This window comes from Cavia porcellus, unplaced genomic scaffold, assembly GCF_034190915.1.
Source record: "Cavia porcellus strain 051 isolate PalLab524CR breed Dunkin Hartley unplaced genomic scaffold, mCavPor4.1 scaffold_17, whole genome shotgun sequence".
NCBI classification, from domain to species: domain Eukaryota; kingdom Metazoa; phylum Chordata; class Mammalia; order Rodentia; family Caviidae; genus Cavia; species Cavia porcellus.
Window position 1 is genome coordinate 71,999,323 of NW_026947500.1, and position 22,154 is coordinate 72,021,476.

At 62.5% G+C, this 22,154-nt stretch overlaps 1 protein-coding gene across 4 annotated transcripts; it reads left to right on the plus strand.

The window, feature by feature from the left end:
* Positions 1–127: 127 nt before the first annotated feature.
* Safb2 (scaffold attachment factor B2) lies at positions 128–22,147 on the plus strand. Of its 4 annotated transcripts, none has more exons than XM_063228797.1 (21): positions 128–394; positions 1,475–1,562; positions 5,235–5,299; positions 5,373–5,603; positions 7,113–7,175; positions 7,625–7,652; positions 8,501–9,080; positions 9,501–9,550; positions 9,964–10,064; positions 12,911–13,060; positions 13,150–13,262; positions 15,258–15,388; positions 16,101–16,195; positions 18,246–18,382; positions 19,045–19,335; positions 19,634–19,774; positions 20,341–20,383; positions 20,571–20,701; positions 21,447–21,559; positions 21,631–21,697; positions 21,868–22,147. In XM_063228797.1, exons 1-21 carry the CDS (start codon positions 209–211, stop codon positions 22,022–22,024), a joined length of 2,961 nt encoding a protein of 986 aa, XP_063084867.1. In that variant the 5' UTR covers positions 128–208; the 3' UTR covers positions 22,025–22,147. The 4 variants fall into 4 exon arrangements, with proteins under 4 accessions (XP_063084867.1, XP_063084868.1, XP_013001769.1 ...); XM_063228798.1 differs by having other exon boundaries at positions 129–394; positions 5,373–5,588; XM_013146315.3 differs by having other exon boundaries at positions 130–394; positions 16,104–16,195.
* Positions 22,148–22,154: the final 7 nt, after the last annotated feature.

A 22,154-nucleotide genomic window follows, 5' to 3' on the forward strand; every position in this document is an offset into this window, starting at 1 on the left:
GTGGCGCCTGCGCGTTCCAGCGGGAGGAGCTGGAGGTTGGTGGGAGAGCGAGAGTGCCTGAGGCCGAGACCGCTCATGGGGCAGTACGCATGCGCGGCCGCAAAGCGGGGCGGGAGGAAGCGAGTGCGTTTTCCTCTTAGGCGGCGCCATTTTGTGCACAGAACCGCTACAGCCGCCGGCGGTGAGGGGCTGACCCACCGTCGCGAGGATGGCGGAACCCCTGACAGTGTCGGGCGACTCGGGCGCCGGCACTGCTGTTCTGGGCTTGGGCTCCTCGGAGCCCGGAACCCGGCGGCTCAGCGAGTTGCGCGTGATTGACCTGCGGGCGGAGCTAAAGAAGCGAAATTTGGACACTGGTGGCAACAAGAGCGTCCTGATGGAGCGACTCAAGAAGGTGAGGTGGCGCGGCGACCCGGCCTGTCACCGCGATCCCGGGGCTCTGGGCGCCCTCCTGGCCGCCGCCTGCAGGCCCCGGGTCCCCGCTGTGTGACCTTGGCCGCCGCTGGCCCTCTCTGTGCCGCGCTGCCCGGGCTCTTTCCGGCCCGTCGCGCCTAGGAGCGCTCAGGGCTCTGGGTGACTTGCGGAGTGGCCCTGGACATCTCCCTGGGCTTGGAGTGGACACTTGGACAGGTGACCTTGAGCAGGTGCCTCCCCATCCCACCTCACCTCCGCACCTCACTTTGCTCCTCTGCAGAGTGGGCATCTGCGTTCCGTGGGAGGGGGCGGGGCTTGTCGCTGCCCCAGGCCCTTTGCACAGGCCGCTTCCATCGAGGACCGTGGGGCTGAAGGTGCTGTCACCTCTCTGAGCACTCTCCTTAGGGTGCATGGGATTGCACCTCCCTGTGCCCCTCTGGTGACCCAGACCTGTGTTTTTGCTCTCAACTTCAGAGCAGTTGACACGTGTGCTGACACGCGGGTGGCCACAGCTGGGGGAGAGGGAATCTGATGATTTCTCAGGCCTGGAACAGGCAAGAGGGGGGACTGAAATGCCTCATAGAGAAAACCACCTGCTCACTACGCCTGTGCCGGGGTCTTCTCACCGCCGCAGAGTCCTGGCTCCGCTTGTGACTTTAGTAGGGTTGCAAACCGGGAAAGCTGGGGCACTCCGGCGATCTCAGCCGAAGCAGGAGGCTCTCCGCCAGTGCACGCTCCAGGCCAGCCTGGGTTGTGTAACGAGACTGCCTCCAAAGTCCAGCGACATGTCCAGGGTTGGGTGTCACAGGGATGAGCGGCCTTTCGGGAGTGCTCAGGGACCTGAATTCCGCAGCCAGGCTCCCAGCAGCCCTGTCCTCTGTCATTTGGACAGAGCCAAGTTGCACCGGGTTCGAGTGCCTTGGGGTTGCGACCCACATACCTGGAAGCGGTGTGGACTGTTTGCGAAACACCGAGGCTGCCTCCGTGTTGTGGAGGAGGACAAGGTGTGCCCGCAAGCTCTTAATAAGTAACGGGGTAAAAATGCGTTTCTTCCCTCCAGGCCCTCAAGGAGGAGGGGCGAGACCCTGCCGAGCTTGGCATCGGGCTGGAGGCCGCCAGCAGGAGGACGCCAAAGAGATGCGCTAAAGGTAGCTGCCAGCGGCTCGGGGTGCTGAGGCGAACTCACAGCTACACCCGCATCTTAGGCGAGGGCAGAGCAAAGAGCACAGCTGCCCCGGCCCGTCCTTGCCACAGGTGCTGCCTCTGCCTGGCTCCCTTCCTTCCCCGTGATGGGCAATGCCATCAACCCAAGGCGGAGGGCGACTGGCTTCCCTAGGGTCCAGAGCAGGTCGCCTCCTGGCCCTCTGCGTGCTGGAACCACACCAGAGCCTCGCAGGTGCTAACTGTGCGTTCTGTCCCTGATGCCACCTCCAGACCTTGTCATTTTGTTTTAACAAGGTGAAACTGGGCCTGGTGCCATAGGCTTGTACCACTGGCACCGGGGAGACTGAAGCAGGAGAATCACCATGAGTTCAGACCAGCGTGAGCCACGTAGTGAGTTTCTGTGTCAAAAAGAAAAGAAACAATCTCAGGCACGGTGGCGCGTAGCTTTGATTCTAGCACTTGGAGGCTGAGACAGGATCGCTGCAATTTCGAGACCAGCTTGGGCTGCGTACTTTAAGGACAGCCTGAACTGCACAGCAAGACCCTGTCTCAAAAAATGATGTACGGGGCTGGGGATTTAGCTCAGCGGCATAAGCACCTGCCTTGCAAGCAGGTGGTTGTGAGTTTGATTCTCGGTACCGGAAAAAAAAAAAAGAAAGAAAGAAAGAAAAAAATGATGATGTGTAAGCTCTTACACTGCACCTCAGATGCGCGGTTCAGTGTTCTCCGAGTACCCACAGGCCACGCGCCCAGCATCTCCTGCCTGTTCTGGAACGTTCCTGTCATCCGAGGAGGACACACATTCCCGTAGTGTTTTCCCCACAGCTCGTGACAGCCGCGAATCTGCTTTGAGCCTCCCTAGGTCTGCTTTTCCTGGACCTTTTGCGTGGTGGCAATCACACAGTGTGGTGTTCTGTGACGGTTTCTTCTCCTGTGATGGTTTCCCTGGGTCAGTGCTCCGTTGCTCGCTGTGGCTGGAGTCAGCTGTCGTCAGAACCATCTAAGTGCGTGGCTTTGAAGCCTTGGCTGTCCTGCTTAGCTCTGTCCTTAGATTTCTAGTGACAAGGACAGTCACTTAAGACTTTGAGTGCTGGGCTTAGTTCTGTCTTTCACCATGCCAGCGCCTGTGTGTCGTAAGGGCAGAGCTGGTTCTCCGGCCAAACGTGTTTTCTGGAAGGTGCCACATAGAAATTCCCTCAGTGCCTATTGTAGGAAGAGATGCTAAATTCAGGTAGCGAGAACAGCTGCCTAGAAAGCCGAAATTCAGCCAGGCGTCGTGGGGCACGCCTGTCACCCCAGCACTCGGGAGGCTGAGGCAGGGTTGCTGAGTCCAAAGCCAGCATGCCTTGGTGACAGACTGAATTCAAGATCAGCCTGAGCTGCGTAGTGAGACCCTGTCTCAGACCAAAAGTCAAAAGCAGTGCAATCGTAGCCCTTCCAACAACGTCTCTTCTTGAGAAGCTTCTAGAGCAGCCTCTTCAGGACAGGTTTAAAGCTAGTGCACGTGTTAACTGCCAAAGGTTTTCAGCGAGGCAGCGTAAGGAATTCGGGCTCGGATTCACCGCTGAGACCTGGCTGTGTCTGTTGTCGCCGAAGCACTGGGGTCTCGGCTAGCACTGAGCAGGGGGAGGGCGGGAGAGCCGCTGCCACCAGTGAGTGCGCCAGCGGCTCTGCTGCCTGGCCGGCAGTTAGCCACCGTCGCCGAGGGTTTCTGCATAGTGAGGAAAGCGCACTGCAGTGTAAACCTTCTTGGAGCCCTGGTAGGCAAGCGCCCGGCTACATGGCCGCCCATTGTTTTTCAGTTTCTGAAGTCAGGTGGTGCTGGCTTGCCCGGGCTGCCTCAATCTTGAGCTTCCTGCCTCAGCCTCCCAGGGAAACTGACGGATGCACTCATTTAACTGCGAGCTCGGGACGCACCAGCAGTGGTGCTCGGCTGCTGCCAGCGTTGTTTACAGGGTTTACCAGCCCTTCGCCGGGGTGCCGTGCCAGTGGCGGCTGCTGGAACTCCAAACACGGGTCTGGGTTTCTGCTCGCAGCCCAGCTCAGGATGCGGGGCCTCGGGCAGGCCCAGGCTGCTCCCCGGGCAGAGGGTCAGCATGGGGAGTACAGGCCTGATCTGCGGGGCTGGCGACAGAGGGGAGCTCAGGAGACGTCGGGCAGTGTCCACAGAGTGGGGGGACCTGTGGACAGGAAGGCCCCCCCAGCCACGCCAGATGCCGATTCTGGGTCGGGTTGGTGCTGTGGGGTGCCCTCTACTGGCGGGGCGGTGGACTTCGTCCCTGCTGCTCCTGCCCTGGGCGCTGTGGGCACGCAGAGCTCCGAGCATGGCATGGGGGCGGGGGGGGGGGCTGGGTGAGGATGGCGTGGGGCGCTCCCAGGTGGAACCCCGCTGACCCGTGTGGCCAGCCCGCGTGGATGTCCCTGGGTGCCGGCTGCATGGGCTGGGCGCGGGCCGGGCCTGTGCCAGTCACAGGGAGGGTCCTTGTGCTCGCTTTTCTTAGTTTTTAAACAAAACATTGAGAGAGCACTTGGGGACGTGAAAAGCGCGTGCGAGCATGAGCTCGGGCCTCGGGGAGTCAGGCCCGGCCCCTCGCCTCGCACGTGGCGGCCTCACTTGTGTGTGTGCAGACACGCCGGTGGGGGCCTCCCGTAGTCCTTTCCATCTAGCAGGCGTGCTCCTGGGGACACGCACCAGGCTTTGCCCCCCAGCTGCCCGCCCGTGGGGTCCTAAACGGCCCCCTCCTGCCTCGGCCTCCGGAGTGCTGGGACCGCAGGTGTGCCCGTCACGCCCGGCGGGCTCCTGCTCCTCTGGTGCTCCGTGCCTAGGCTTGTCCTGTGTCACTGCTCTGCCAGAGCACAGCCTTTTCAGGCCGCCTGGCTCGCGGGGCGCCCCCAGCTGTCACGGAGCGCCCGCAGGCAGCAGAGCTGACTACCTGTTCCCCTCGTGGGTGGCTGTTGTCCCGTTGTGGTGACCGGCGCTGTCCAGCTGTGTGCGCCCATCGAGCACGCCTGCCTGCCCCGTCCACCTGCTGCGGGCGGGAAGGGGCGGTGGTTTCTGCCCGCGTCTGCAGCGCCTTGCCGGCTGGCACCAAGGCTGCATGCATTCTAGGGCCAGGAGACGGGAGCCCCGGAGCCTCTGCCTCCTCTTGAGTTGGGGTTTCTTGTCGCTGCCTCCAGCCCTGTACAGGAGCTCCCCGGCTCCGAGCTGCAGCAGGCCTCGGCTGCGTGGCCTGTGTGGGTTTTCCCGGGCCCGTGGGGGGAGCCCAGATGGTGAATGGGGCAGTAGCCGGGGTGTGCTCTCCTGTGGGTGCTCACGGGCATCGTGTGGGCGGCTTGGCCGGTGGTGGAAAGACGCTTGCTTTTAGCTGCGACTCACTTTTCCTCATGGGGCAGGTAGTCCTGACCCTGTGGGGAGTCTGAGCTGCTCGGCTGTCTTGTGAAAATCGCAAAGCCGCGACCCTTGCCCGAGGTCTCAGCCCCCCCCCAGCCGAGGGCACTGCGCACAGGCGTAGGTGGGATTCCCAGCAACAGCGCAGGCCGCTGTGTGTCCCCTGGTGACTGTTCTGGGATTGAGACTGAGTGTCCACTTGGTGTGGACACTAAGCGGGAGGCCAGCTCTTGAGGGTCGCCTGATGAGACAATTCTCCTGGGGTTAGGACAGAAGATGGAGGAGGAGGGCACAGAGGACAACGGCCTGGAGGAGGACTGCAGAGACGGCCAGGTAGGCGGTGTCCCGGGAGCCGGAGCACCCGCGGCTGTCCACCGCGGTGGCTGACGCGCCGTCCCCCTCCCAGGAGGATGTGGACGCGGGTTTGGAGCACCTGCAGAGCATGGACATGGTGGACATGAGTGTGTTAGATGAGGCTGAAGCCGAGGACAGCAGTGCCCCCGATTTCGGGGAAGAGGACGGCGGCGGCGGCGACAACGGCATTCTCGCCCCCCTCTGCGACAGTAAAGAGTGCGTGGCCGCGCAGCTGGGCCCGCTTCCCGCTCAGCTCCCGGGACACGCTGTAGGTAACTTGGAGGTGCGCGGTGTGCGGGGGGCCGGGCCGAGTCCCCAGGGAGAGCGCCCCAGCCCAGCCCCCGTGCCGGCCAGCCTGGCTGCCTAGACCTGACGGGGACTTTAGGGTGTTTCGGTCAGAGGACTCTCCCTAAACGTCACAGTGATACAGTGGCAGGCAGACCCGCCTGGGGATGGTTCCCGTGATCTGCCTGCCTCTGCCTCCCGAGTAGCTGGGGTGACAGGCATGTGCCAGTGCGTCTGGTTCAAGAAATAGTACTTTTGGTGTTTTTAAAAACATATTTTAAAGGCCTTTGCAGTGATTTTAAAGGCCTTTGCAGTGAGTTACATTCCTAGCCCTGTCTTGTGTTGGAGGTAAGGTTCTCAAGTGCACAGCCTTCCTGCCTCAGCTTCCCAGAATGCTGCGACTAACAGGCACACACTCCAGAGCCAGCCGAGTGCGATTTAACCTGACCCACCTGGCAGGGCCGCTCTGGTGGTCGGGGGCTCTTCCTTGTTCGTGGAAGTATCAAAATTTTCCACCTTGGAGGAAGAGCTTTTTAGGCAGAGCATAACCAACTGCGGCTGTCCCACGCCCAATGAGGGGATGGGAAACAGGCAGTGGGTACCCCAAGCCACGGTGAGGTGGCCCCCTGGGTTGGCACTGCTCGGGAAGGTGTGTGCCCGACGCCCGGAGGTGTCTGGGCTCTAGGTTCATAACTAGAGAGGGAGAGAGATGTCTTTGTTTTTCACAGGAGCAGATGAGGGTCTTCAATGTTAGTGGATCCGAAGGTGCCACTTCCCCCATTTGGACATGATCCATTTAAATTCATGTTGTGCCAGGCATGGTGGCGCACACCTGTAATGCCAGCACGGGGACTGGGGCAAGAGGATTGCTGGGACTTCAGAGGCAGCCTGGGCTACACGGAGCTACAGGCCAGCCTGGACCACATTGTGAGAGCCTGTCTCAGTGGGAAAAAGAGGCGGGTAATGAAGGCCTGGAGGTTGAAGGTACACCGTAAAGCCAGGGATGGTGGCCCATGCCTGCAATCCCAGCACTTGGGAGGCTGAAGCAGGAGGGTTGCAGCGTGTCCACGGCCACTGTGGACTACATAGTGAGACCATATCTCTAGCATTTTTTTGTTGAGGGGAGAGACCGGGGATCAAACTCACAGCCTCACGCTTGCCAGGCAGGTGCTTTTGCCACGGAGCTAAACCCCTGGCCCCAAGACGGGGTCTCAAAAAAAAAAAAATGCACCTGTGAATAAAGCACCCAGAATCCAGCTAGTGATGTGGAGTTAGGGGGACGTGGATGGGCGTGTGTGAGGGGCCAGGGCGTGCAAACAGCCCAGCGGGCCCGTTTTCCCTTCAGCCAGCGCCGGGCGCCGGTGTGTGTGTGCAACGGAAGGGAGGGAGGTGCCAGGGGGCAGGCGTGATGGGGACAGGCGGGAGCGCAGGTGACCTGGACAGCGGGGCGGAGCAGCCCTGGGCCACAGCGCTGGCCTCCAAGCAAGGACTTCCCTTCCTCTTTCAGGTGGACGCGGAAGGCTTTGAGAGCCCGCTGGAAGCTCCGGCGCTGGACTTCAAAGAGACCCCGGTGAGCTGGCGCCCTGGGCTTCCGTGGCTGTTCTGCACGGGGAGGGCGGGGCAGCTGCAGGGCCCCGGAGCCCGCCACTGCGGCCCCCGAGAGCCGGGAAGGCAGCACCTGCTGTGCTGAGCCGGGCGGTGGGGGAGCTCGGCCAGCTCAAGGCAGGTCCGTTAGCGTAGCCGGCTCTGCTTGCAAACCACTGCTCGGGGAGGGGTCTCCTTCTTGAGCCCGGGGGAGGGGATGGCCGATGGCTGGCCGTGTGGCTGATCTATGCTTTGACCCGAGCGCTGTGGGGACCGCTGGGTGTGGCAGCTGGGCTGGAGCTCAGCTTGGCCGGCCATGGACCGCACAGCGCTCCCAGGACAGGGCTCTTTCAGAGGTGTTTCCTGGGGAAGTGTCCCCGTGCGGCTGTCCCGGCTGTCCCGGTGACGTGCGCGCTTGCTCTTGTCTCCCCTTAGGACATGGAGGAGCCTCTCCCAGAGCCAGGTACTGTAAGAGGAGCGCGACAGTGCGGTTCGCAGGGTTCCGCTGGTCCCATGTGAGCGCTGTGTGGACCTTCAGCTGTGTGTAGTCTTGTGAATCACCGTAGCGGTGGGCAGTGCAGGTCCTCCAGGGTCAGAGATTGGAAACCCTCGCATATCACCAGATCTGTGCGGGCCGGGCCAAGTGGCGAGGAGACGCCGGGGTGCTTTCCACCCCACCCGCCATGCTCGGTGGCCTTTAAGTGGTGTCCCGGGATCGCGCCATGTGCTCAACCGCGCCCGAGGCAGATCTTGTGATATCTGACCGTAGCCGGTCGGTGACCGCAGTAGAGGCAGGCTGAGCTGGCGTCAGGGCTCGCGCCGCCCAGGAAGGGGCTGGGTCCCCGAAGACAAGCGCGGGGCTTCTTCGAGGAAACTCCCAGCCTGCTGTTCCCTCCAACCGCCTTTCTCCCGCCAAACACGGAAGAGCCCTGCTGAACTGTCGGCTGAGCGCAGCCCAACGACGGGAAGGCAGCCGTCCCGAGACGGGACTCGATCGGCTCCGAGCCGAGGACTTGGACACTGAGTCGCAAGAGCCAGACTCGAAGAGCAGCCGGCAGGAAGAAGGCTGCGCGGAGCAGCTGGGGTGTAGGGGCGTCGGGCGCTGCTCTCCCGTAGCTAGAGGCTGGCGTAGCACGGTCGGAGCGCAGGTAGGGTGCAGCGTAACTGTGTGTCCCCGCGGGTTTTCCAATCTCTGTGTAGCTAGCGGTGCTCTGCGTGTTAGTGCGGCAGCCGTGCCACTTCCACATTTGTGATTGCTTTATTTCCCTGGTAATTAAACCTTGTGCCATTCTATTCCTGTTAAATCCGTAGAAAATGAGAAAATACTCGACATTTTGGGGGAAACTTGTAAATCTGAGCCAGTAAAAGAAGAAGGTTCCGAGCTGGAGCAGCCATTTGCACAGGATACAAGTAGCGTGGGGCCAGACAGGAAGCTGGCGGAGGAAGAGGACCTTTTTGGCAGCGCCCCGGCGGAAGAGGAAGAGGAAGAAGAGCAGGAGCAGGAGCAGGAGGAAGAGGAGGAAGAGGAGGAGGAGGAGGGAGATTTAGATTTGGCCCGCGAGTCGACCCGCGCTCAGTGGAGCGAGGCAGACACCCCGTTAGCGGTAGTGAAAAGGGAGCCCGCGGAGCAGCCGGGCGCAGGCGGAGGCGGAGGCGCGCGGCCGGACTGTGAGCCTGTAGGGCTAGAGAAGCCAGTTGAGCAGAGTAGCGCGGCCTCCGAGCCGCCGCGGGCCGGTGGCCAGGAGCCGGCGGACGCGCCCGCGGAAGCCGCGAGCCCGGAGCCCCGGGATAGCAAGGAAGACGTGAAGAAGTTTGAGTTTGACGCTTGTAATGAAGTCCCTCCGGCTCCTAAAGAGTCCTCAGCCAGTGAGGGCGCTGATCAGAACATGAGGTTTGTTGTTTCTCAGTTTTAGACCAGACGCTATCTCCTTTCATTGGTCATTATGACACACATAAGCTGCCCTGCAATTGGCCGGCCAGACTGCCGAAATTGTAGCTTACTTCCAAACGATGCTTTATTTCTCTGTGTATTTTTAATGGGTGATTTGATTTCTTTTTCCTCAACCTACCATGGTTGCGTTCTTAAATTGTCATTAATCGTTACCTTCAGCTTAATTGACTTGACTTTGACAAATCTGACACTGTAGTTTTCGGGTCAGATTTTCCAATATAAGCTCACACAGGATACAAGTGTAAGGGTTTTATTTCAGACTAATAACTGGTAGGTATTCAGTTTTAGTACATATCATGCTTTTAATTTAGTTTGCTTTTGTTGTTTTCTTGTGTGAGTAACATGAATTTTTGTCTCTAGCTCTTTTAAGGAAGAAAAAGATATAAAGCCAGTCATTAAGGATGAAAAAGGTACGGTGGCCCACAGGCGGCTGGAGGCCCCTGCCCAGAGTGCGTTAGGAGTTGGGGCCACGCACACTCACTCCTTGGTTATAGGCTGTGGGACTTGATCCTCCATGGTTCCAATGAGCGAAATTGTCAGTCTGGGGGCATCTGCATCTTGCGTGTCCTCCTCCTTGTCACTGGCTGGATGGTGACAGTCGCTTCCCAAGCTAGGAGCACTGTGCCACCTGTGGCAGCAAGTGGGTCTGTCACCTGTGACCATCCCAAGGCTCCGCCCCTGCAGAGCCAGCCTCTCAGTTCCGCCTCTGGTGTGGGCAGTGGAGGCGGGGGTTGACACAGCCAGGGCTGCAAAGGCCACATCATGAGGCGGGTGCTTTCTGTCCCCTGAGAGGCTGTGTGTGACAGCCCCCCTTTCATGCCAGGCCGGGTCAGCAGCAGCTCTGGACGGAACCTGTGGGTCAGTGGACTGTCCTCCACCACACGCGCAACTGACCTCAAGAGCCTGTTCAGCAAATATGGAAAGGTAGGTGCTGCCAACCAGGCTGGACCCCGGGCCCAGGCCCCAGGAGAGACTTGCAGATGCGCTGGTTCCGTGCTGCCAGCTCCATTGGTTCCCATTTGTGGGTGTTTAACTTAAAGAAAAAGACTGGGCTTGTCAGTGCACACCTGTCATCCCAGCACCCAGCAGCTCAGGCAGAAGAAGCAGGTCCAGCCTGGCCAGCTCTATCACTTAGCAAGACCCTGTCTCAGAATCTAAAGAACACCTAGAGGTGTGGTTCAGTGCAAAGGCCCTGAGTTCAACTCCTGGTATCACCAAGAAAATGAAAGCAGAGGCGGAGCCCAATGCTGGCGGGTGGCCCTGGCCCCTGGCCCCGAGCAGCTGGCGTCACAGGGACAGGGTCAGGGCCTCAGGCCTCGGGCCTGCGTGGGTGCAGTGCAGTGCGCAGGGTCCGTCTGGATGTTCCCACCCATCCTGGCGATTAGTCCTTCCAGGAGCTGCTGTCCCTGGCTCTGTCTGCCCAGCAGTAGGAGCCTTGCCACCTCTGCTGCCTGCCACGCACGTGTCAGTGGGAGGTAGATACTGGGATGCAGTGTGCTGTGCAGGAGGCTGGCATCGCACACCTCAGGACAGGGGGGAGCAGTGGTGTCCTGGGAGAGAACACTGCCCTGGCCCCCGAGGTGGAGCTGGTGGGGGCAGCTCAGGACCTCGTCCTGTCAGCAAGGTGCAGGATCTGGGGAGAACGCCGGGATTTTGTGCAGTGACCTCATTCCTCAGTCTGTGTCCTTGTCACTTGGTCAGGGTGACTTTAACCATCAGGACCGTGTGCCATTGGGTGTTTCAGGTGGTGATCCTCTTAGCTCTGAGCCAGCATCATTCTGGATCAGTTCCCCATCTGGGGAAGACACAGGGTTTTGTTGCTGGTACAAATGTGTGCACTGTGTTCCTTGGTGTCCAGCAGAGCCCAGAACACTGGGCCCCACATCTGCAGAGAGGAGGTGGCTTGCTGCAGCTGACCAGCCCTTTGGGAGTGGTGCAAGGCCGCTGTCCTTTCTGCCTCTTCCCGATGCTCCAGACCCTTGCCCCTTTCTGCTTTGAGTGCCTGAAGAGAAGGCACGCTTTGGGGGACCCTGGGGGTGGAGTCCAGGGCCTCGCACATGCTGGGTAACCTGGTCGGCGCTGGCCGCTGAGCTTCGTGCTCGGCCGGGAAGGTGAGCTTTTAAAGCCAGCATCGATGGACTGAGTCGTGCATCTGTATCACTCTGTTATCCTTCGACATTTTTTCTTTTCTTGTTCAGGTGCCATTTTGGACTGTCCATGTGGCTTTTGGCTTACAGTCACTCTGTTTTTGTTCGTTTACTGTCTCTCCGCCCAGTCCTGGTGACTAAGCCCAGCCCTGCACACTGAGCACAGCATCAGCCTTTTTATTGGAGACGACATTGGCTAAGTGCTGAAGTGACAGGAAAGCGCCAGCGCCCGCGTTCATGGCTGTTCTCTGGGAATGGCAGTGTGTGTCCCGAGTGTCAGTTGTTCTGGCCCTGGCTGGGTGACACTTGCTTCCGTCTCCCGGTCTGCGGTTGGCCAGTGCTTTCCACTCTGCCCGCCCGGCTCAGCCGCACCTGGCGGCTCCGCCTCAGTGAGCCTGTCCTGCCTTCACCCGCCCTGCGGCGCTGGGCCACGCCAGTCTTGGTGTCATTCTGAGACGCCGTCCTGCTGAGCTGCCCGGGTTGGCCTGAACTTGCCATCCTCTTGCCTCAGTCTCCCAAGTAGCTGGTGCACCACGTCCAGCTGAAATAGCATCTTAGTTCTCCGCTGCTAGTGCTAGCGTCTGTGGCAGCCGCGGGTCCGTCGTGTTGTCTGGGTCTCTGCATTGCGAGTACCCTTTCCTCCGCTTCAAGTCCAGTGATGATTTGGTGTTCAACGCACAGCGCATTGGATGGGGTGTCCAGCTGTGAGTTTGGCCTGGCGTGCCATCCTGGTGTGCCTTTTTCTCTGGGACATAGCCTGGTGACTTAGAAGGGCTCGAATCTTCTGAGCCTTGCTTTGTGACTCGGGGTCCCAGCAGCCCTTCCTGGGGGCTGATTTGGCCTCGCTCCTGGGGCAGTGGCCTTCCAGTGCTGTGCCTGACCTGTGAACTGGGAGCTTGGCTCCCCTCCCAGGCCGAGAGGAGCCTGGGGTTCTTGGTGCCCCTTGAGGGCACTCCCTGGCCCACGTGCCCAGCTTAGGAGCACATCTCTGCACCTCTCCTCGAGTCTGCCACTCCCATCTGCAGTATTTTTGTTTTTTGTTTACTGTTTTGGTGTTTTTGGTTTATTTTGGCATGGGGCATCAAACTCATGACCTCCTGCTCTTCAGGCCGGGACTTAAGCTGCTGAGCTAAGTCCCTGGCCCCAGATCTACAATTTTTACTCTGGGTCTCAGGATCTCAGCTCTGTTTCTACTCAGCGGAAACCTGCCTCAGTTTCTCCTCCCCGCCTGGGGTCTGGAAACTGCAAGCAGAAGGCAGTGACAAGCATGTGTGTGCCAGGCGCCCGTGGTCTAGGGTGTGGGGTGCTGGTGCTGCCCTCCCCCGGGTGTGACGGTGCCCGCAGGGGCCCAGCAGTGTGTCAGGCCCGTCTGTGCCCCACAGGCCAGCGCTGGAGTCTATAGTAAGCTGCGGGGGGAAGTTGGCGGCCACGCTCCCCGTGAGGGTGCCTGGTGTCAGAAGCAGTGTTTGACAGATGCCCCTTAGAGCTGGTTCCCAGGTGGCCACGCAGCGCCCCGTCTGGGGAAGCAGCTGAGAGCAGAAACAACCCGCGCGTCCCTCAGCAGGTTAGCGACGTGAGGCTCCCATTGCTCGGGTGACAGAAAGGGCTCCCTCTTCCTGGCAGGTGGTGGGCGCCAAGGTGGTGACCAACGCCCGGAGTCCCGGGGCCCGCTGCTACGGCTTCGTCACCATGTCCACGGCGGAGGAGGCCACCAAGTGCATCAGCCACCTGCACAGGACGGAGCTGCACGGCAGGATGATCTCCGTGGAGAAGGTGAGGCCGCGCGCGGCTGTCGAGGCTTGCGGGGTTGACAAAGCGCAGGCTCTGGTTGCCATCTTGGCTCTGCCCGTCCTGCGTTTCAGGCCAAAAACGAACCTGCGGGGAAGAAGCTGTCCGACAGGAGAGAGTGCGAGGTGAAGAAGGAGAAGCCGTCCAGCACCGAGCGGCATCACCCTGTGGAGGTCAAGGTTGAAAAGTAAGGTGGGGTGGTGGGGGACTGCAGCCCCGGGACCCCACAGTGGGCGCGAGCCCGGCCTCTCAGGGCAGTCCCAGCCCCCGAGCCTGGGGTCAGGCGTCCGTGGCCTGCCAAGGGCAGGGTGGTCCCTGGCGGGGTGGGCAGCACTCGGTGGCACTTGAAAGACGCCCTCCTAAGACGAAAGCCTCTGTTTTCCTTCCCGGCATCCTGGGGCCTGGCGTGGCATCACTTCCCTCTCTGCATCTATTTTTGTGCCCTTCTTGCTTTTAACCACTGAAACTGCTACAAACCCAGTTTTCCAAAGATAGCACGCTGTCAGGGGGACGCAACCTGCAGGGCGACCTTGAGCTGGTCATCAGTGCCGTATGCGGCAGATTGGGGGGTTTGCATTGCTTAGGTCAAAAATTAAAACTCCCTGGGGGCCTGCAGTGCCGCCTTCTGCCAGGGTGGGCCATGTGTCTCCCACCCCATGGCCGAGGGGTCCACATCCTCCCGTCAGGTCTGCAGACTGGCTTTGGGGGTGCACGTGGTAGAGGTCAGGCTCGGGCGAGAGGTGCGGAGCACGGGTTGTCTGCATACTTCACTGTCCCGTGTCCGGTCTCAGAACGGAGCCCTTGGGCCGACACTAATCCCGTCTTGGTGGTGGTTCACTCGAGAGAAAGTGCGGAGTAAACATCTCTGTGGATGTCATCGGTGTTCACAAGGACTTTGGGGGTGGCTGAGAAGTCCCACGGTGTAGGCAGGCTAGGATGCCAGCATGCACCACCACACCCCGCAGGGCTGCTGCCCAGAGCCGGCTGGGAGGGCTGTGACCTGCCTCGGTGGGAGGAGGGCTCTGGTTCTGTAACAGGTTGTTCAGGGGGAAGCAGCCCATCCGCACTGTGGAGAAACAAACTTGGTTTGGATGGGGGCGGCTGGCAGTCCTCGTGTCCTGGGCGTGCGCTTTCCAGCGTCCAGTGTGGCTGTGGGAAGGGGGGTGACAAGGGCCGGCCGGCAAGTGTCTGCTGGCCCACACCAGGGCTGCCAGGAAGTGGCAAGGCCAGCGCTTAGCCTGCGTGGCTCTTCTGCCCCGCGGCCTTTCCTGGGCGGTAGGTTTCGGCTGTTTTACCCCAGCCTGCTGCAGACCTGTGGGAGCGGCACTCAGCTGGCCGGGCAGGAGGGTGGGAGGGAGTCCAAGGTCAGCTGGACCTGTACAGTGAGACCCTGTCTCCAAAAAACCACAAAGGGCTGGCTGGCTGTGGTCGTCCACACCTGTAATTCTGGCATTCAGGAGGCTGAGGCAGGAGGATCTTAGACTACACAGCAAGACCCTGCTTCAAAAAACAAGAAAAGGGCTGGGGCATAAGGGCCTGCCTGACAAGTTCCAGGTCCTGAGTTAGAGTCCTGGTACACACACACAGGAGAGGGCTGGGAAGGGAACAGGCAGAGCTCTTGCCTAGTGCGCGGGAGGCCCTGGGTCTCCCCTTGGCCCCCCTGGGCCTCACTGACCTAACAGCTGGCTCCAGGCTTTACCAGGAAGCGGAGCTTGCGCACTCCTTTGTGCCCTTCTGCAGCTGAGCCCCTCAGCGAGGCTGCCTCTGCACCCCGCGTGCCCTGTGAACTCTCCCAGTTCGGGGTGCAGGCGTTGGCCGGGCAGGGGGCCGCCTGCTCCCTACGCTGGCTTTGCTCCGTGCCGCACCATCGGGGAGCACTTAGAAGTGACATTTCCCACATACGTAGGGGAACGGATCGGATCATAAGTGGCTGGCAGCTGGCAGGGTCTCCGCTCCCCTGGGAGGCGGCAGTCTCTAGCTGAACCTCTGGGCATGCGCAGACCAGGACTCACTCGGTGGGAACTCGGGCTGCATCTGAAAAGGGTTCTGTCCAGGGCGATGGCACAGACCGGTGACCGCAGCCATTCTCGGGCCTGCAACAAGGACACAGGGCAGCCAGGGGAACAGGCCACCCTGTGCTGGACCGTTGGGCACTCAGGTGCGGCATCCATGTTTTACTTAGAACCGTGATCAAGAAGGAAGAGAAGGCTGAGAAAAAGGAAGAGAAAAAGCCAGAAGACATTAAAAAGGAAGAAAAAGACCAGGACGAGCTGAAAGCAGGACCTGCAGACCAGGCCAGAGTCACTAAGTCAGGTGACCGTGGGGGCTTGTAAGTGGCCCAGGGCTCAGGCGGGTGGCCAGAGAGACCTGGAGGGGGGCCCTCGGGGGGCTCGCAGCTCACAGAGGACCGCTGGGCGTGGGTGGTCCCAGCTGCGGGAGGCCGAGGCAGGAGAGTTGGAGTCAGAGCTGGGGCGTAGTAAGACCCGGATGCTCAAGCAGCAGAGAGAGAGCTGAGAGCTCGCCGCAGACGCGCCCGCCGCAGGAGCTCTGTCAGGGAGGCGCCCGTCCTGCTGCCTGTAATAAAGTTCACCAGCTCTGGGCCAGCAGATTGGTGTGCAGCTCCTCGTGTGCGGCAGAAAATGACCCAACCCTTCTTAAAGAAGGCAGGGACACACTGGGCCCCTGGAGCCCCAGCGGGGCCGGCTGCTTGGGGATTTACCAGCGTTCCCTGTTAATAGGCTTTGCAAATGTTCGGCATCACAGAAATCGCCCCAAATGATTTGGGGTTCTGCAGGGCTGCTTCCCACCGCAGTGTCGGCCGAGCCCAGCTATGCCACTCCCGTTGGCCAGCCACCCGGGCCCCAGGCCCTGACCCAGATCCCACGCTGTGTGGAGATGGGGGGCACAGTGCGGGCCGTGCACAGGGTGGCCGCACGCTTCCCCGGGGTGCAGGGCCCACGGTGTCCCAGTGCGGGGGCTCGAGGCGGGGCTGTGGGAGCTGAGGTGCTACCTGTCTCCCTCCCAGCAGGAAGCAGAGGCACAGAGCGCACAGTGGTGATGGACAAGTCCAAGGGCGAGCCTGTCATCAGCGTGAAGACCGCCAGCAGGTCCAAGGAGCGGGTGAGTGCCTGCTGCTTCCGCTCCGGGTCGTGTAGGCCCACTGGCCGCGTAGGCAGTGGGCAGTCTGTGGGTTGAACACGTTGAATTACATCCCCTGCCCCTTTTTGGAGACCAGGTCTCGCCAGTTTTCCAAGGCTGGGCCCCAGGGATTGCTGGGACGGGGTCCCTCATGCCGAGCTGGGGAGGCGTGCCGGTGGCCTTAGCATGTGGGGGTGCACAACCGAGTCCTGGCCCCGCCTCAGCACGTGCCCCAGCTGGCTCCTGGAGGACCGGCTGTCGGGCAGAGCCAGCCCCAGATACACCCGGCGGGTCTTATTGGGTCCCCCTGAGGGAATGGGAGCGCCTGCACGGTGTCCTGGGGCACCTCGAGGCTCAGGTGCGCCCCCAGCCAAACCAAACAGCGCTTCCTCACACTTCCTCCACTCCAACACGGTGCACACCAGCTAGGACGGTGGCATGCACCTGCAATCTCAGCACTGGGAGGCTGAGGCAGGAGGGTTGCTGTGAGTTTGGGGCCAGCATGGGCTACGGAATGCGATCAAAGAAAACAAATCAAATCAAGGCCTCAGCCTGGCCAGCTGCTGGGTGTTCATGGAAAACATGCTCACCTGAGGGCACGGAGCGTGCAGTGCGCATGCTTAGGAGCAGGTGTTGGCGTGACAAGAGGGAGGCCCTGGTTCCATCCCCCGGCGTCACACAGCCACAGGGAAGCGAGTGGGGTTCTGTTAGGCTGCAGTTCCCCTCCTCTGGGGTTACACAGAGATGGAGCAGGACGGAGAAGTTGCGGGAAGACACCAACAGAAAGGACCCTTGACCTCTGATGGTTTGAGGCAGGGTCTCACTGTGTGACCCAGACCCCCTTGGACCGTGCAGCAGTTCTCCTGCCTCGGCCTCCTGAATGCTGGTGGAACAGAAGTGCGCCGCCATGCCTGGCTCCTTGCGTGCTGTGTGGCTGAGCCTGGTTCTGCCTCTTCGGGTGGGGAGACGGGAGAGTACTGGGGGTGGAAGGCAGCGCCTTCACAAGGTTCCGTCCCCAGCCCAGGCAGGGTTTGAACAGTTCCGATCCTCCTGCCTCAGCCTCTGGGGTGCTGTGCTGCCAGGCCTGGGCCACCATCCCAGTGCTCGGCATTTTATACCTGACTCCTGTCCCACTCAGGGAAGGAAGTGCCCCGCCTCCACCCATCCAGAGGCCCTGGGTGCGGCCAGCTTGGGGGAGCCGCCCGTCAGGAGTGGAGTCGGGGTTCCCCTTGGGCCCCGTCCCAGGGCCAGGGTGTCCCGGATGCTGGAACATCCTCAGGAGCACTGCTCTGCAGGGAAATATTTGGCCAGGTCTGTGTCAGGGGTACCGGGGGCCTGGGCCAGCAGCAGAAAGGTGACACTGGCCATCAGCCTGCCTCCTGGCACTGGTGGGCAGTGGCGGGCTGTGGACGAGACCCACGGCCTGGGCAGCTGGTACAGCTGGGCCTCCCAGGTGGCAGGTGCCTGTGCCGTCCTGGCTGCCCTGCCCCAGGTGCAGCTTCCGTGCTCATCGGTTTGGTCGCAGGTTTTTATTTGTGTACCAGGATCAAACTGAGGACATTGTACTTGCCAGGCAGGCGCTTAGGCCGCGGAGCTGAATCCCTGGTGACTGTTTTGTAATTAAATGCGCCTTTTGGCTGGGTGTGGCGGCGCACACCTGTAATTCCAGCACTTGGGAGCTGAGGCCGGAGGGTCACCGTGACTCTGAGGCCGCCCGGGTGATACAGTGAGCTCCAGGCCAGGCCGAATGGCAGGAAGAGCCTGAACCGAAGCAAGCCATGTGTCTTAACTACTGAATAAAAACGGAAGTGTGGAGCCAGCGCCCGGGAGTGAGCGGCCAGGCTGCTTGGGGGCTGAGTCGGTCACAGCCCGCGCCGGCCCTGGCCTGTGGAGAGCTGCGCTGCCACCATGTTGCTGGCACCTGAGGCGCCTGTCCCGTCGGGGTGGCAGCTTCCCAGGCCGCGGTCCCTGACGCGTGTGCACCTTGCTGTCGCATGCTGCGCCGTGACCCGCTGCCCACTGCACCACGCAGAGCTCCAAGAGCCAGGACCGCAAGTCGGAGAGCAAGGAGCAGCGGGACATCCTGTCCTTCGACAAGATCAAGGAGCAGCGGGAGCGCGAGCGCCAGCGCCAGCGGGAGCGGGAGATCCGGGAGACGGAGCGGCGGCGGTGAGTGGGGACGCCGCCTTCCGGGCCGAACGGGGCAGGGGCGCAGCCGGACCGGGGCTCCCGGGTCCCTGGGGGCTGAGGGGCTGGCTCTGACCTGCCGCGTCCTCTGCTGCCCTGCACGCCCCAACCCAAGCTGCCTGGTTCTCAGGCCAGCTTGTCAGACTCAGCGGCGCCTGCTAGGGAGGGAGCCCTTTCCAGAAGCCGAAGTGCGCTGGGAGGCTGAGACAGGAAGGGCGCCACCTCCGGCCCAGCCTGGGGGATGTAGCAGAGCCCTCTCCGAGATGCGATCTGCGAGGCGCGGGCACAGCTGCAGCGCAGGCCCCCCCCCCCCCCCCCCCCCCCCCCCCCGGCGAGGCAGGAGGCTGGGCGGGGTCCAGACACCCCGCAGCAGGGGCCCCTGGGCCCCGGTCCCTCGGGACGCTTCCTTCGAGGGCGTGGGTCCCTCATGCCTTCTGCCGCACTGGCGGGCTTCTGGCCCTGGCTTCCTATTGGAGCCTTTGCGGGCACGGAGGGTGTGACGGTGGCGGGGACAGACAGGCGGCTGGAAGCTCCCTCCTGCGCTCCGCGGTGCGTACTGTCTGCCCGAGGCGCCACCGCAGCCAGCCCAGGTCCTCCGCGGGCAGCGCCCCCGCATGGCAGCGGCTGACGGGGCTCCCCCGCAGGGAGCGGGAGCAGCGCGAGCGGGAGCAGCGGCTGGAGGCCCTGCACGAGCGCAAGGAGAAGGCGCGGCTGCAGCGCGAGCGGCTGCACCTGGAGTGCCAGCGCCAGCGGCTGGAGCGGGAGCGCATGGAGCGGGAGCGGCTGGAGCGCGAGCGCATGCGCGTGGAGCGCGAGCGCAGGAAGGAGCAGGAGCGCATCCACCGCGAGCGAGAGGAGCTGCGGCGCCAGCAGGAGCAGCTGCGCTACGAGCAGGAGCGGCGGCCCGCGCTGCGGCGGCCCTACGAGCTGGACAGGTGGGCGAGCCGGACAGGTGGACGAGCCGGACAGGTGGGCGCGTCGAGGGCTCTAAGCGGAGCGCGCTCCCTGCAGCCCGACCTCCCCTCGGCTTCGCACAGACCCGGGTGGACCATGGGTGGAGTTGGGCGTCCCCGCATGGCCGTCATCGCTGTCACAGCGGTGCCCTGGGCCTCTGGCAGGCAGTCTGGGGGCTTTCAGGTTATGAGCCCCGAGCGGTGGGCGTGGGGTGCTTGGAGGCCAGCCCCGCGCCTGCTTGGGTCACACCCGAGCTTCACACCTCTGAAACGCAAATAGGCGAGAGGACGCCTACTGGCCGGACAGTAAGCGAGTGGCCCTGGAGGACAGGTACCGTGCTGACTTCCCCCGGCCCGATCACCGCTTCCACGATTTCGACCACCGCGACCGGGGCCAGTACCAGGACCACGGCGCCGACAGGTCAGCGTCCCGCACTGGCCGCCCTCGGGACTCTGGGTGGTGGGCACTCAGGGTCACTTCTGTCACCACCCCTGCTGCACAGCACCACGCCCGACACAGGGCAGCCCCTTGTGGACCCCCTTGCGGATGGTAGGGGTCACTGCTCCTCTCCCAGGAGTGCCCACTGGGCCGCTGGTCCTCGTTGGGCCTGGAACCCCCTGGTGACCACAGGTTGGGTTAGGGATGTGGACATGGGAACAGTGGGGGGAACCCCGGGAGCGCACTGCCCCTTGGACTTCTCTACTCTGATGCCACCCCAGTCCCCTCTGCTGGCCATGGAGACCCAGCTCTATGCAGAGACACCGACCTCTGAGAGCACTGTGCTGCCTGGGCCCTCGAGGTTCCACCTCCTGGGGGGCAGCAGGGAGGGCTCTGATGGGGCGGCCTGAGGCCGCAGGGCTGCGGGCACCCAGGCATGGAGGCCCCGATGTCCACTGTCCAGTACTCACAGTCCCCACCTGCGTCCCCTGGCCGAGCGCTTCCCTCGGGCAGCAGCGTGGCTCCAGCGTGCTCTGTTCCTTCCGCAGGAGGGAAGGGGCCCGGCCAGGGATGGGTGAGCGAGACGGGCAGGTGAGTGCGGCCGGGGACTCGGCACATCGAGAGGGCGGCCACACCAGCGGCCTCAATCCCTGGCTGAGGAGGGCAGGCTGGGCATCGGCTCGATGCTTCTCCCAGGGTGTCGGCTGTCCCCACGTGTGCAGTGTCAGACTAGGTACCCTGCCAGGCCCCAGTGTCCCCTTGTCCCTCCACTCTGTAGCACTACATGGACGAGCGCCACGGCCACGGAGCACACCCTGAGCGCCACAGCCGGGACTCACGAGACGGCTGGGGCGGCTATGGCTCCGACAAGAGGCTGAGTGACGGGCGGGGGCTGCCGCCGCCTCCCAGGTGAGGGGCCTCCAGGGGCACCAGGGCCCTCCTGCTGGTGAGGGGCAGCGTCTGTGTGGGGAGCTGGCCCCCAAGTCCTTCTTCCCGCCAGCTCGGCACGATCCGTCTCCACACTGTTGCCCAGGGGCCTTTGGGTGCATGCGTGGCCATGCCTGTCCTGTAGCTCTTGATGGACACCTCTGTCTGGGCGCCGGACTGGCCATGTGCCCTCCCGCCTGTGGCCAGCCCCGGCTCTGAGTCCGGCGGGAGTGGGCGGCAGTGCTCCGCTGTGGGCCGGGGGGCTGCCGCCCTGGCTGCAGCCGCTTTCTCTCTTTCTGGGTTGGTCTTTGTTTTTGAAGCGCTGGTGACAGTCCCAGCTAGGGCAGGTGCCATCCCCCAGCTGCCTCTCCCGCCTTTTGCCTTGAGTAATTTACTTATTTATTTTTATTTATTTATTTATGGGGGCACTGGAAACCAAGCTCAGGCCCGTACTGCTGAGCTGAGTCCTCGGCCTGGCCTGGGTGTACAGAGCCAGCCCGGGGCTCAGAGAAGAGCAGAACGGTGCTCACTGCTCGGAGCGCCCTGCGCCCTGAGCCCCATGCCGGCTCCGGGGTCCTGGCCCTGCACCGGAGTCCCCTCTCACGGCCCTTGGCCTGTCCAGTGCAGCCAGGTCGTGGCCTTCCCGCTCCCACCCACCTTGCTGGGCTCCTGCGTCCACACCACACATTGGCCTGCAGCTGGCCGCTGACCCCTTTATCCCACACAGGGGCGGACGAGACTGGGCTGAGCACAGCCCGCGGCTGGAGGAGCCCCCGGCGCGTGCCTGGCAGGGTGCAGTGGACACAGGCGTCGTTGGCCGGGAGCACACGCGCTGGCCAGGTACGTGGGGAGCGCAGGGGGATCCCTGGCGTGCAGGGCAGGGCTGGGTTTGTAAACCACTTCTCTTGCAGGTGCCGAGCGGGGCCTGAGCGGACCCTCGGGGCCGGGGCACGCGGCAAGTCGGGGCGGCGTGGCGGGGTAAGCAGTGCGGCCGCGCCCCAGGCTCCCTCCCTCCCTCCGTCTGCCCTGTGTCCAGGGGAGTGGAAAGGAGCCCAGGAGCAGCTTAGCGCGCAGCCCTGTGCCGTCCCGGGGACGCAGGAGCGGGGACTCGGCCAGAGCAGTGCCCGCAGGATCCCGCTCTCTCGTAGGCGCGGCGGCTTCGCGCAGGGCGCACACTCCCAGGGCCACGTGGTACCGGGCGGAAGCCTGGAGGGCGGCGGAGTGACCGGCCAGGACCGGGCCAGCAGAGCCCCGCACCCTCACCCTCACCCTCACCCCTACCCGCACTTCACCCGCCGCTACTAGATTGCCGTGGTGGGCGACGTGAACGCGCTCTGTAACAAACTCGCCCCTGTCCTGCCGTTTTTACGCCCAGGTTTCTGTTAACGAGGCATTCCATTTTCCACGAATAAAGGTGTACAGTTCGCAGCGCGCG